The sequence below is a fragment of the Apis mellifera genome, linkage group LG16 (assembly GCF_003254395.2).
Source record: "Apis mellifera strain DH4 linkage group LG16, Amel_HAv3.1, whole genome shotgun sequence".
In the NCBI taxonomy this organism is placed as follows: Eukaryota; Metazoa; Arthropoda; class Insecta; order Hymenoptera; family Apidae; genus Apis; species Apis mellifera.
Window position 1 is genome coordinate 5,219,734 of NC_037653.1, and position 14,673 is coordinate 5,234,406.

Below are 14,673 nucleotides of genomic sequence, written 5' to 3' on the forward strand. Positions count from 1 at the left end.
AATAATTATAATTATATTTTAAAAAAGAATATTGTTAATATTATTATCATATACAAAATTCTCTTTAAAAATATGCAATATTAATTAAATATTAAGAAATTAAACAATTTAATAATTTTTTTTAAATAAAATTTTATATTTGTAAATATAATTTTAACAAAATTGGAAAATTTAATTTTTAATTTATATTAATTAAATTATACTAATAAATATTAACAAGTATATATTATGTATAAATGAATATTTTATTTAGTATTTATTAAAGTTTCATATCTATATAATTCTACTTCGTTGTTTAAAGCAATATTTCACAAAAGGTAAATTCATATTTCTAACATCTGATTGGTTACTGGTGCTTTTAAATGATTATTATGGAAAAGACGATACATTATTTGATGACGTAATTTTTATTTTAAATATTTAACTAAATATATAACAAGTCAATGTGGAATCATATTTGTAATATTGTGTATATTTTCTATATAAAATTTTATCTTAAAAAGTGTGATTGATATTAATGATAATAATTTTAATTTATAAAAATATTAGATATTTTTAAATAATATTTAATATATAAGATTGTTATTTTTTAAATAATAATAATAGTAATAATAATAATATTTAATAAAAATCGTGTGCTTTAATAAATTCTTCTTTCTCATTAAAGAATGCCAGGGTAAGCACAATAATTTCTCTTGTGAAACATAGTGTTGTAGGATATCTACCGTCTGCAAAATTAGTTTCCAGGTATATAATTTTAAGTCCGTTATTACATATATAATGAGATAAAATATTTGAAACATTGATTTAAATATAATATAAACATTAATATAAATATACGATATTTATATAATTATATATTTATATATTATAAGAAAGGAATATTTTTATATGATAAAAATAAAGTTATTATCATTCAATTTTAAAACTAATGTAATATTTATTACATTATATATTAAAAATTTAATAATTAATAAAAATATTTAAAAAATTTTTAATTGTATATTTTATGATTTTATATTAATTAAATTTTATTTATGTTAGTTTTTAATAAATTAAATATTAATTTTTTTTATTTTTTATATTAAATATTTCTTTAATTAAGATTAAATAAAAATTTAAATTATATTCAATTATAAAATCAAAAAATATATATTTTATTATATTGATCAATCATTAATTATTATACTAAATAAATGTTAATTTATAGAAATAATTTCATATGCATCATTTTTATATATCTAATTATTTTTATTAATAATATAAATTTTAATAAAGTGTTACAGAGATGTCTTTGGATAATATGTTTTGTTCTCGATGTAGAGAAGGTTTTGTACCTCATGAGAAGATTGTTAATTCAAATGGAGAATTATGGCATCCTCAATGTTTTGTGTAAGAATTGAATTATTTTTTTAGAATTTATTAGAATTTATTATATTTTCTTTAACAGAGAAAATATAAATTAAATATAATTTTTTAAATATTATTAAGTAGATAATATATAGTAAGAATATTAATAATCATGCATAAAATTTAAATGTAATTATTATTTATAATTATAAAAAATTATAATGAAAAAATATTTTATTTAGATGTGCACAATGCTTTCGTCCATTTCCAGATGGAATATTTTATGAATTTGAGGGATATAAATATTGTGAACATGATTTTCATGTTTTATTTGCACCTTGTTGTGAGAAATGTGGTAAGTTATTGTTTTTAGTATTTATCATACTAAAAATATTGTAAATTTGAATTTAAAGAATTAATATTTATATAGGAGAATTTGTTATTGGTCGTGTAATAAAAGCTATGAATGCTAATTGGCATCCAGGATGTTTTCGTTGTGAAGAATGTAATGGTGAATTGGCTGATGCAGGATTTATTAAATGTCAGGGTAGAGCATTGTGTCATACATGTAATGCACGTGTTAAGGCTGGGGCACTTGGAAAATATATCTGTCATCAATGCCAGTATGAATTTTAATTTTATTTACATAATTGAATTTAAAAATTATGCAAATAAAATATATTTTTTAAATATTTATAATATATAATTTTTAGTGGTGTAATTGATGACAAACCTCTTCGTTTTCGTGGAGAACTTTATCATCCTTATCATTTTAATTGTACTGCTTGTGGTATAGAACTTAATTCAGATGCTAGAGAAGTTAATTCTAGACCAGGATATGCTGCAAATGAAATGGTACATGTTTATAATTATATTATTTTAAAATAATATTTTTTATAATATATTGATGTATAATTCATATTTTAATTATTTAATAACATTTTTAGAATGAATTATACTGTTTGAGATGTCATGATAAAATGGGAATTCCAATTTGTGGTGCATGTCGACGTCCAATTGAGGAACGAGTAGTAACTGCTTTAGGCAAACATTGGCATGTTGAACATTTTGTTTGTGCAAAATGTGAAAAGCCATTTTTAGGTCATCGTCACTATGAGAAAAAAGGTTTAGCTTATTGTGAAACACATTATCATCAACTTTTTGGCAATTTATGTTTTGTATGTAATCAAGTAATTTCTGGTGATGGTAAGTATATCATAAATTTATTTCAATTTTTCAAATTGAAGATACTAAAAATATGATAAATATAATTTAAATAATAAAAATATATAATATATAATATATTTCGAATTTTTCAGTTTTTACAGCTTTGAATAAAGCATGGTGCGTTCATCATTTTGCATGTGCTTTTTGTGATCAAAAAATGAATCAAAAAACTAAGTTTTTTGAATTCGATTTAAAACCAGCATGTAAAAAGTGCTATGATAAATTTCCACAAGAATTAAAAAAACGTATGCGTCGAATGTATGATTTAAATCCTAAAAGAATACCAGCTTAAAAATATAAATTATATAATGGTCTGGTTAATTACATATAAAATGAAATAATTTCTATTGCATTATATATATTTTCATTGCTAACATTATTTTATTTTAATTATATTTATATCTTTTTTGTTTTAATCATATATAGTTATTTTAATATATCTATACAAATAAGAAGATTTTTTATTTCATCAATTTTTAAGTGCCTTATGAATAAATTAGAATATATAGGATATATATAATATATACATAATATATACATATAAAATAGTTGATGATAATTGCATATGAATAATTAAAAAAAGAGATTATTGTAAAAAATATAATAAAATATAGTTTTAAATATTATCAAATATTTACCTATATTTTTTTCTTAATGTATAAATCATTATATATATGTGCATATATATGTGCAGTCATGCATATTTGTAAAGTTAATATAAATAATTAAATATATTAAAAAAACTAATGTTGTGATAAAAAATAATTAAACTATGTTAAATTTAAAAATTTAATTTTAAATTGTAACACATTCATTAAAGAAATGTTTATAATACTTCAATATTTATATATATATATAAACGTATGATTTAATAATTGATTCATTTTTTATATTTTTACTTGATTTATCTATAATTTTTATTTTTTTATATAATACCACAATTAGATACAATTATTGTTTTAAATGGCTTTCCTGTTTTTGTTCCAAATTCTTCAATCTAAAAATATTAGATTTTATATTCAATGACACATTCAAAATCATTACACAATTATATTATTAAAATTAAATATATCAAATTATTAAAATAAGTATTTGAAAATATTACCTTATAAATATTTGAAAGACCTGCAATAACTTTTCCAAAAACTACATTTTTTTCGTTTACAGTATGTAACTGTTTAAAAGTAAGATTAAATTTGGAATTACTTTTATTCTCATTCTCATTACACATGGATAAAATTCCAGGACCAGCATGACGTAAATTATAATTCTCATTTTCGAAAAAATCGCCATATATGGAAATTCCTCCACTTCCATTAAATTTTGTAACATCTCCACCTTGACACCAATAACCAGAAACAATTCGATGAAACGGTGTATTCCTAATACAAAAAATATTATTTTTGTCAATATAAATATACATATATTATATAGAGATTTAATATCATGATATAATAATCATACGAATTTATTATATTTTATATTAAATCTGATAATGATAATTTAATGATAATTAAATTCATGATTTAATAAAAATTTGATAAAAATTTTAAGAATGATAATTTATCTTTTTAAAATATATACTTATATGATAAACCATTAAATCCACGACATAATTCTGCAAAATTTTTACATGTTTGAGGTACAATATCATTATAAAGTTCGAATTGAATACATCCTAATTTTTGATCTCCTTTAATTTCAATTTCAAAAAAACATTTGGTTCGAATAGACGGATTCATTTCCTTTAGTAATGATAAATCTTTAACCATACAATGATCTGGAATTAACTGCAATCCAATAACTTTTACTAAAGGTTTATGTTCATATCTATAAAATTCATATAAGAAGTATTATTTCACAATATATTAATATAGCTAAACGTTCAAGAAAGTTTGCCTTTTTTTTATTTCCATTTTCTTTTGCATTTCCTTCCAACTTTGTATATATTCTACAGTAGAATATTTACTAGTTGCATTTTGAATTTTTTGTAATATATTTTTATTTTGTATCATGATTTTTTTATTTTCTGCTTTTTGTTGTTCATAAAATTTTGGCCTATATGTTATTTTCGGTAACCAACAATCAATATTTCCCTATAATTATACAATAAAAAATAGATATTTTTAATACATTTTTTATATAATATATATATATATATATATATATATATATATATATAATATAATATAAATATAAATATACTGTTATATTACATATTATAAATTTTAATATATATAATAATATTATTATATTTATGCAGTTAATACTTTAAGTAGAAAATTATTTTATTTATGAATAATATATATTTGAAATATTATCAAACATAAAACGTATATAATTTTTTAAATATTTATAATAATATGTTACAATAATAAACATAAAAATAGAAGTTAAAATATTGAATAAATAGTGAAATGATTAAAATAAAAATATAGGGAAATAAATATTCTTGATATAAAATATCTTACTCCAAATCTGACAATTATGTTTATTCGTCTTAATAATGTCATATTTTCTCTGTCTATTTCTCGTATTCGAGTCAAATCATTTCTCATATTATGTTTATCATAATAATAAGCCACATGAAATGGTGGAGCTTTATTGTCAATTTTAGCTTGAGTTTGAGCAATTCTTCGTTTATATTTTTTATATTCTTTTTTATCCATAACTTTTTTATATTTGAAATAGCTATTGATTAAAATATAATATATTATATTACATTATTCTATTTTATATGTTTATTTATATACATTATATACATACATTTATATATGTATTTTATCATTATATTCAAAATTAAAGTTTGAAATTTATGAAAATACATTATTTTATCAATTAAAAATATTATTAATTAATTATAAACTAAATTATTGCATTATGATATAAATATGATTATTATTCTTACCATATTTAATTCTGAATTATAATAAATTTTTGTTTAGATTTAATGGCATATCAATTGAAAAAGAGATTAAAATTTATAATAAAATTTAATTGACATTTTCTATTTTGCATATAATTATTATTTTAAATTATTATTTTCATTAAATTTACATTGAATAATTTAATTTAAATTCTTTTTTTAAATATTTTTATCGTATTAAATTTATGGTTAATTACTTTATCATATAAAAATTTGAAATTGAATTTGAAAAATCGAATTATCGAAATCGAATTTGAAAAATCGAATTATCGAAATCGATCGATATTAATTTTCACAAAAACTTTTCGTTTATTTTTCATTATTTTTTATTAGAATATATATAAGTTCAATGATTATTAATAGAATATTTTTTTAATTTATTAAAAATTAAAAATTTAAAATTAATTTAATTATTCAATTTAAATTTATTGAATACTTTTTTTCAAAAGAAATTATTTAAGTTATATATTTACGAAGACATTGTACAATTATAAAATATCTGTAAAAATACAAAAATTTTGGTTTACAAATATCAATATGTGTTATAATTTATATAAAAAATTTTCACTTCTATATTTTTACATATAGGTAATGCGCATTTTACTATTCATTCCATGTGAATTCGTTTTATTAAATTGTATGTATCAAATAGGGGATTGATAATGATTGATATACTTATACAAAATAGTTTACAATTTATTTATAAAAATTATTTTTATAGAAAGCAGCATTAAAATTATTTAAATAAATATAAATTAAAAAAATGGCCAATATTTCAAATTTTAAAGATAAAACTCAAATTAAATCACAAGGTTAGATTACTTTTTATCGTTCTTTTTATATAAATTTATAATATATTTATATTTTTTATTTTTGTAATTATATTTATTTTCATTTATTATTTTATTTTTGTGTATCTAAATTTCAATTTTTTATATATTTAAACTTAAATGTTTATATATATATAAAAATAAGAATTGATTTTATAATCATTATAATAAAAAACATATAAAAATAATTACAATTTAAAAAATATTTATTTGTATTTTAAATTATTATATCTGTTATTTTTAAGATTTTTTTATTATGTATTAATAGTATAATTTTATTAATATTTAAGATATACAAATCATGGGTTCGATTAAACGTACAGAAGGTGATGGAATGGAAAATGTAACAGCTGAAAAAATTGAAATTAAACAGACAAAATCTCGTCTTGGTGAAACATTAATTTATCATCCAACAGATTTAAAACAATTAAGTTCAATTCCTCCAGTTACTCCGAATGGTCCAATAGTAAATTTGAAACCAAAATATGTTACTAATGTAAAAGATGAGAAACATATTTTAAATTCTTTAAAACTAAAAGAACCAAAATTTATTCCTTATGAACCATATAAAGCTGCAGTTAATCCAATAATTCCATATGAAAAAAAAAATAAAAAGTTACAAAAAAATAATGTAAATGTAAATATGACTGTTGCTCAAGTTGCTGCTATGAAACTTCATGAAACAAAAGTGCTATGTAATGAATTAAAGATAATGGATGAAAATAATTGTATAGGAAATGAATGGTTGAAAGAAAAAGAAGCATATGAAGCAGAAATACAAAAACTTAAAGAGGAAAATAGTCAACTTGAAAATCAATTGAAATTTCAAGCACAAGTACTAAAATGATTTAATTATTTAAAAATTTGACTAATTTTTATTTATAAAACTCCGTACACATAAATTTAATATCTATTTTAAATTTATTTGGAATATTATTTTTTTTGTACTAAATAATAATACTTTATACAATTTTGCTTATATATTTTTGCATAATAGGTTAATGGAGAATTAAAAAACTTATTAGTAGCTGCTGTTGGAGAAGATCTTGAAACAAAAGTTCATTTGTTAACTGAAGATAAATTACAACTTGCTCGAGCTCTTTTAAATTCTGCTCAACATCTTTCAACTCATCAAGAACAAACAGAATGGTTAGCTGGTCAATGTGAAGTCTGGAGAAGTAAATTCTTAGCCAGTAGGTAAATGAAAATAAATTAACACAAATACTTTTTTTAATTTTTAAATTTATATGTAATTAGTTAACTCTTAGTAATTTTTTCATAGCTTAATGGTTGAAGAACTTGCAAAATGGAAAGCAGCTCTTTGTCAAAGAACTACAGATCTTCAAGAAGTGATAAAAAGACTTCTAGAGGATCGAAATCTTATACGAGATATATCTCTTAAAACATACAAGTTTGTATTTATAAAACATATATAATTTATTGTATTAATACAAATATTTCTATAGAATATATTAATATATAATTATTATATACTTATATATTATATTTATATTTTTTTAGAATACTTAGCATTTTACGTGAAAATTTTGATCCTGTTGCAACTGTTACTTGCAAAAGACATGAATTATTAAGTACAAACATAATAGATTTAACACAAGGCTGTTTCCAACTTGCAGAAATTCTGAAAGTTCAATTATTAAGTGGTGTAGAAAATATTAATTTACAAAGAGAAATTAATATAACTGGTTTAGACATGAAAACACTTGCCGAGAAGACTGCAGAACAAGTAAATCTAATTTTTTTATTGTATAAATAATTTGTTTATTTTACTTTATTTTATTTATTTTATTTATATTTTTTTCTTTTTCATTTTTATACAGCTTCTTATGAGTCCAAAGTTGCTTATGTCAGGAAGACAAGATGTAGCTTGTAGTGCAGTAATGGGAGCAGCTGTTGCAATTGGTGGCCAAATCTTTCTTCCACGAAGCGATTCAAATATAACCTGTTGTCCTCATTGTAGTGGTGAAATTAAACAAATTTAAAAACTTTTTTATTTCAATAAATTGCTACAACTTAATAAAATAATTAATATACCGTATTTTTTTAAACTCTATTTGAAATTCTTGAATATATTATATTATTTTTATATTTAGAATTATCAGTTTATTTATAATAACATTGAATGACAATAAAAAATAAACATTAAATAATTAATCAATATTTTAATTAATTTTGTACTAATAAAATATATTATAAAATGTTATAATTAATTTTAAATAAAAAATAAAATGATATAAATAGAAGATACTTTTGCAATAGTAATTATCATTTCATTTTATTTTAAATCTTATTTTTTTTAATGAAAGTGTTTTTCTCTTTATAAGTTCATATAAAATTGTAAAAATTTATCATATTATTAATTTTTTCGTAAATAGTTTTTATTTAATATATAGATTTTTTTTGAATTTTAATTGATTTTGAAATTGTTTAATTTTGTGATTTTTTTAAATTAATTATCATTAAAATATTAAATTGTGATGAATAAAAAATTTAAAACTCAATTTATCATTAATATTAAAAATTAATTTATTCAATTATGTCATTAATATAGTTTATATCTATTATATATATATATATAGATAAATAATTTATTTCATATTTAATTTAATAACATAAAACGATATGTTAAAGCAATATTTATGATTAATTTAAAATTTCAAATATATAAATAACAAATTTAATATAATTAATATTTATAGCATTTAATTAATCTGACAAAAACAGTTGACGAATAAGTTATGTAGTACAAGATTTCACGTTATTTAATAGACTGCGAAAATCCATCGTTTAGTTCACACTGAGCGATCGTAGCTGTAACATGTCAATTGTTATCGACCACGACTTTGGACAAGCGCGAACGATTTGTAACGAAAATTATCTCGCGGATATTTTTATGTTTGTATTTATTGATTTTTTTTTATAATTTTATCTTTGAAATTTAAAAAAAAAAAGAAGAAAAAGAAACATTACAATTGTGAGAAATCTCGAAAATTAAAAAAAGTGCGCGCATAAAATTAAATTTTTTTTTCTATCCTTTTCTTTGCTTGTATATCAAAGTTTAAAATGTAATTCAAAATATTATTTTATATTTTGTTTTCTAATTTTGAAAAATCATAACATATAATTTATAAATAAAAATGCATTTCTAAAATTATTTTTAATTATTAATGCAAATTATATAAATGACATAAATATACGTGGTATTTATACAAAAAACTATTTAAATATTTAAATAATTTATTTTCATAAAATATATCGTTTTGCATATTCTATAACAATTTTATACATATAATTAATATTGAATAATAATTAAAAATTATGTGATGTGCACAAAAAAACAAATATTTGAAAAAAAACGAAAATTTTTTGCAAAGTCGACAAGAAGATACTAGACGAGTTATTTATGCGATCTATTTTCACGCAAGTTGTATTACCTTAGTGGCCTAAAAATATCAGTGAAATTTGATTAGGCACAGCTTGATCCTTTAGTATTACCTATTCGAATATATATGTATGTATTATTATATATAATACATATATGTTTCGATGTGAATTCTTTGAAATTTTAAATTGTTATTTCTTATCATTATTAAATGTATAATAAGAGCGCAAACATATAATGATATAACAAATAAAAATTTAATTTAATTTTTTTTTTTAATAATTTTTAATTTATATAATACGGAGAAATACAATAATAAAGATTTTAATAAATTTTGTATTTAAAGAGATTTAATAAACAAATTAACTATAAAAATATAATATAATATAAAATTAAGTAAAATAGTTAATAGTAAAAAGTCATATATCATCCAAGTATTTGATATTAATATTGAAAATAATGAATAAATTAAAAATAAAAAAAAAATCAATCATAAAATTGATTTTTGATTTCATTGAAATAAAGTTTAATACGATACAATTAGCGTTTTTTTTATAATATTTAATTGAAAAATAAATATATAATTTTATTATTAATTTATAAAAAAAGTAATATAAAAAAGAAATATAATCTTGTTTGAAATAATTTTATATAACATTTTGTTATCTTAACATGTAATAAATGTAACATAATAGAATTAATATTAATATCAATTTTTTTGAAATTTTATTAAAAGGTTTAAAAAAATATTATTATTAAGTTTATAATATTGTAATATAATATGGACAATAGACCAATTAATTTATTTTTAAAAAATATCGAAGAAAATACAAGGAAAATATTTTCCTCGTCATCTTATAATGAATCTTATTATTCATCTCAAAAAAATTATATGCCAGTTAAAATTAAACAAGAAGAAACTAATAATGAAATTCAGGTATTACATTTTTATTTTTTACATTTAGATTTATCTTTTTATTTTATTAAACAACTTAAAAAATAGTAGAATATGTATGAATGTAATCTAATTATTTAATAAATTTAAATATTATTGTATTTATTTTTTATAATTTTATTATATATAATAATGTAATAATTTTTTTCTTTATTACATTGTTAAATTATATATATTAATTATATTACATAAATTATTATTGCATTTATTAATTTCTAATATTAAAACCAAAATAAAAAATTGTACTTAATTTTTTCGTAATTTTTCTTTCACAATTAAAAGAATTTCATTTATAAATTGAATAAATATTTTGATTGAATAAATATAATCGTAATAATTTGGCAAATTTTTTTTGTGCATATACATATACTATAAGTAACATGAGAGCAACATAATCTATGCTATTAAAATGTAATATTATCCATTGATCCGTATTCTATTATAATTAACGTGAATATTCAATTTCGTTCATTATTCTTTAAAATAAATTCTTTATTTCAAATTTGTTTTTTATTTATTATTTCAAACATAATTACAATTTATCAAAAGCCCATTTTATTTATTTTTTTTTGAATACTATTATTTTTTTGAAAATACTATTAACAGTAATTGTTAACTATTAATAATTATATATATAATAAAATATTTTTAATTACATAAATACTGCGCTTATATAAATTAAATTAAAAATAATTATACACAAAATGATATTGAAAAAAATTATTTTTATACATAATATTTTTATACATAATGAATAATATAATTTTATATTATTATAGGAATATGCAGCAAATGCAATGAGTGAATTATTGGGATGGTATGGCTATGATAAAGTGGATAGTAGTTGTACAAAAAGTTTAAATCTGGATCATTTTACATCTAAGTCTATTACAAAAAATAGTGAAATGCTTCAAATTAATCAAGATATTATTTCAAACAAACTAGCATTAAAATCTCCATCATTAAATATATCTAATTCAGTTTTTGAAATGTCCAATATGTCTTATTCTAATAATAACTTAATATCTCTGAATAGACAATTAATGTCTCCCTTATCAATGAAAACAGCATCTTTTGGCTCTACAACTAAATTTCCATATGAAAATTATTCAAATTCTATTTATTCAGGTAAGATGCAAAATATATATTATACATAAATAAATAAACAAAAATAAAAGAAGAAAGAAATTAAAGAAATTTTAATAAATTTAATATGATACTTTTATAGATAATATATCTTGTTCTTGGTGTGGTAGAACATGTACTCAAACATATGAATCAGAAAAAATTCATTCTTATAACATGATGAATTCTATGGGATACTTTTGTAGTGAAACTTGTTTTGTATCTAGTAGAAGAACAATTTTTAAACAAACAAAAATATGTGATTGGTGTAGACATATAAAAAATCCAACTAGTTATGTTGATCTTCAGGTAAAATAAAATATAAAATATTAAATAAAAAAAAAAATAATATAATTAATTGTAAAAACATTGTTGTTTATTTTATCTTGAATTGAAATAATAATAAAATTGAATTTTATAATATAATATACTATAAATAAATAATTTCAATATATTATAAAAAGTGATATTTTCTTTTTTAGGATGGTGAAAATCAACTTCAATTTTGTAGCAATAGATGTTTGAATCAATATAAAATCAATATTTTCTGTCATGAAACACAAACTCATTTAATGCTTCAAGATATAAATAATGTTTCTTTTCATGACACAGAAAAAGATAGTTTAATAACGCCAGAATTATGGTTTCGAAGTTGTCAATCACCATTAAATAATTCCACAGAAAATATATGTTTAACTGATACACATTTTACATCATCTCTTTATAATAATAGTATAACAGAAACAGAACAAAATAATACTGAAAAGTTAATAGTATCTAATCAAAAAGTATCAAAAAAAAAAAATATATCATATATAAAAAAATATACTAATAATTATAATGAACAAAGAAAAAAATTTTGTATAGAAATTAATGAAAATAATATTAATAAACATAATAAAAAAACTTTAATAAATGAAAAAAATAAATATTGGCATTATATGGCTAATAAAACTCATCACAGATTAAATTATTCAAAAAAAAATGATTTGAATTATAAGGATTTCAAAAAACAACATGTAATGAATATCATAAATCATAATTCACATAATCATCAAAATAATAAAACATTTTTAAAAAAGAATATACATGTAAAAGATATAAAAAATTTACAAGAAAAAGAATATGTTAATTCATCAGGAAATATATTAAAATCATCATATTTTCTAAATTCAACTTCACATGTAATAGATCAAGAAATTCCATTTTTATCTAAATCAAATGAATTTAGCCAAACAAAGGATCAAAAACAAACTAATATTTCTTCAGAAACTTCATCATTTAAACAACCTAATCAAACTGAATTGTTTCATTCATTATCTTCAAAATTATCTCCTGTTACAATACTTGTACCTTATCCTTTACCTATTCCTATACCAATTCCTATTCCTATTCCTATTCCAGTCCCTATATCAACAACAATTTTTAGTAAAGTTATGATTGACAAAGAGGATTCTATAAATATAAAAAAATCAAATTATGAAAATATAGAATGTAAAGATTCAACACAAAATAAACATTCTGTGCTTAATAAGTCACAGATTAGAACAAATATATCAACAGAAAATTTACAACAAATAACATCAGATAAATTCTTATCATCATTTTCTCAAATGAAATCTAATAATGAAATCAATAACAATTTACATCAATTACAACAGAATTTAAAATTTTTAAAAAAGAGAAAATATTCAAATGAAACTATTAATCTTAAAAATAAAAAAATTCAATTAAAAAAGAAAAATAAATTCATAACAACTTGAAAGATAATTTATTAACAATTTTTAAGAAAATATTTTGTGATAAAATGTATACATTAGAAAGGATATTTTTTATTTATAATTAATAACACAAAATAATTAATATAATTATAGTATTAATAGAGAAAAGTTATCTTTTTTTATATTGAATACAAATAAATATTTTATTGATTATAATAATTTCATTAGATATAATATTAATATTTAATTATGATATATATTATAATTATTATAAAGATTATAGATTATATTATAGATATGACTATAAATTCTATTAAAAAATTAAGATTATAAATTTAAATGCAGAATACATAAAAAGTTTTACTTAATAATTAATTTTTTATAATTTAAATAATTTCAGAAAAATATATTTATTGTGCATATTTATTCATTAAAATTTTATTCTTTTCTTACTAAAATATATTCTTTTTGTATCTTTATATATAATATTCATATAAGTAGAAAATAGTTTAAAATATATTAATATAGAATCTATGAATATATTATATAATCAATATTTTGTAATACATAAGAAAAATAAAAAATGTTTTCTTATCAATTTTATTTATATTATTTTCAAGATGATAATTTATATATAAAATAATTTTTCATAACATAAAATAATTATATAAAAAAATTAATTAAATTTATTAAAAAATAAAAATAAAAAAATATAGAGCACAAAAATAATTTAAAAAATATTAAAATTAGTATTATTTCTAAAGTGTCGCAAATGAAACTCAAAAAGAGGGAGAAGAGTAGAGATTGGATAAGAATTGATTTTCAGTATTACCTTTTGATTATTAAAAATATCTTTTAAAAAATTTTTTTGAAAACATTCAAAAGATGGCACTCATATTCAATTTTTACTTTACTTTATCTTATCTCTAAAGATATGTCTCTAATAATTGAAAGATAGCGATAACAATCAATTCTTATCCTGTTTCTATCTTTCTTTTAATATTTTTATTTCTCTTACTATCTTTCTCTTACTATTTTTATCTTTTTTTAATTTGTGTTTAATTTGCGACATTCTTGAAGATGGCATTGATTTCGATATTTTTATTCTATTTCTATCCTCTTTATATTTTCTCTTT

At 18.4% G+C, this 14,673-nt stretch overlaps 4 protein-coding genes across 6 annotated transcripts; 3 read left to right on the top strand and 1 right to left on the bottom strand.

Annotated features, from left to right (window-relative positions):
* The first annotated feature begins 338 nt into the window (after positions 1–338).
* Positions 339–2,915, top strand: LOC551547 (LIM and senescent cell antigen-like-containing domain protein 1). 2 transcript variants are annotated; one of them, XM_006561325.3, is made up of 8 exons: positions 339–400; positions 668–747; positions 1,279–1,392; positions 1,593–1,705; positions 1,781–1,973; positions 2,064–2,205; positions 2,298–2,556; positions 2,670–2,915. In XM_006561325.3, the coding sequence occupies exons 3-8, from the start codon at positions 1,289–1,291 to the stop codon at positions 2,867–2,869; spliced, it is 1,011 nt and encodes a 336-aa protein (XP_006561388.1). In that variant the 5' UTR covers positions 339–400; positions 668–747; positions 1,279–1,288; the 3' UTR covers positions 2,870–2,915. The 2 variants fall into 2 exon arrangements, with proteins under 2 accessions (XP_006561388.1, XP_016772636.1); XM_016917147.2 differs by lacking the exon at positions 339–400 and having other exon boundaries at positions 613–676.
* Positions 2,916–3,446: 531 nt separating this feature from the next.
* LOC102655538 (peptidyl-prolyl cis-trans isomerase C) lies at positions 3,447–5,316 on the bottom strand. Its single transcript, XM_026445721.1, has 5 exons — positions 5,049–5,316; positions 4,477–4,673; positions 4,162–4,407; positions 3,683–3,959; positions 3,447–3,574 (listed from the first exon to the last, which is right to left on the bottom strand). Exons 1-5 carry the CDS (start codon positions 5,244–5,246, stop codon positions 3,503–3,505), a joined length of 990 nt encoding a protein of 329 aa, XP_026301506.1. The 5' UTR covers positions 5,247–5,316; the 3' UTR covers positions 3,447–3,502.
* Positions 5,317–6,129: 813 nt separating this feature from the next.
* Positions 6,130–8,392, top strand: LOC552288 (golgin-45). The gene is made up of 6 exons (XM_624664.5): positions 6,130–6,315; positions 6,624–7,168; positions 7,331–7,530; positions 7,616–7,744; positions 7,855–8,080; positions 8,175–8,392. The coding sequence occupies exons 1-6, from the start codon at positions 6,267–6,269 to the stop codon at positions 8,334–8,336; spliced, it is 1,311 nt and encodes a 436-aa protein (XP_624667.3). The 5' UTR covers positions 6,130–6,266; the 3' UTR covers positions 8,337–8,392.
* A 628-nt stretch (positions 8,393–9,020) lies between these two features.
* On the top strand, positions 9,021–13,579 carry LOC113219314 (protein dopey homolog PFC0245c). 2 transcript variants are annotated; one of them, XM_026445844.1, is made up of 5 exons: positions 9,021–9,249; positions 10,473–10,673; positions 11,471–11,819; positions 11,920–12,125; positions 12,299–13,579. In XM_026445844.1, exons 2-5 carry the CDS (start codon positions 10,518–10,520, stop codon positions 13,577–13,579), a joined length of 1,992 nt encoding a protein of 663 aa, XP_026301629.1. In that variant the 5' UTR covers positions 9,021–9,249; positions 10,473–10,517. The 2 variants fall into 2 exon arrangements, with proteins under 2 accessions (XP_026301629.1, XP_026301630.1); XM_026445845.1 differs by lacking the exon at positions 9,021–9,249 and adding an exon at positions 9,625–9,865.
* The last annotated feature ends 1,094 nt before the right edge of the window (positions 13,580–14,673 follow it).

Bases quoted from the DNA above. Each gene is read 5' to 3' on its own strand.
- LOC113219314 (XM_026445844.1), top strand. From the start codon at position 10,518: ATGGACAATAGACCAATTAATTTATTTTTAAAAAATATCGAAGAAAAT. The intron at 11,820-11,919 runs GTAAGATGCAAA...ATACTTTTATAG, and splicing joins TTCAAATTCTATTTATTCAG to ATAATATATCTTGTTCTTGG. The intron at 12,126-12,298 runs GTAAAATAAAAT...TTTCTTTTTTAG, and splicing joins CTAGTTATGTTGATCTTCAG to GATGGTGAAAATCAACTTCA.
- LOC102655538 (XM_026445721.1), bottom strand. From the start codon at position 5,246: ATGGATAAAAAAGAATATAAAAAATATAAACGAAGAATTGCTCAAACT. The intron at 4,408-4,476 runs GCAAACTTTCTT...TGAATTTTATAG, and splicing joins AAAATGGAAATAAAAAAAAG to ATATGAACATAAACCTTTAG. The intron at 3,575-3,682 runs GTAATATTTTCA...TAATATTTTTAG, and splicing joins GTCTTTCAAATATTTATAAG to ATTGAAGAATTTGGAACAAA.
- LOC552288 (XM_624664.5), top strand. From the start codon at position 6,267: ATGGCCAATATTTCAAATTTTAAAGATAAAACTCAAATTAAATCACAA. The intron at 7,169-7,330 runs GTACTAAAATGA...TTTGCATAATAG, and splicing joins AATTGAAATTTCAAGCACAA to GTTAATGGAGAATTAAAAAA. The intron at 8,081-8,174 runs GTAAATCTAATT...ATTTTTATACAG, and splicing joins CCGAGAAGACTGCAGAACAA to CTTCTTATGAGTCCAAAGTT.
- LOC551547 (XM_016917147.2), top strand. The intron at 1,393-1,592 runs GTAAGAATTGAA...TATTTTATTTAG, and splicing joins TGGCATCCTCAATGTTTTGT to ATGTGCACAATGCTTTCGTC. The intron at 2,206-2,297 runs GTACATGTTTAT...TAACATTTTTAG, and splicing joins GATATGCTGCAAATGAAATG to AATGAATTATACTGTTTGAG.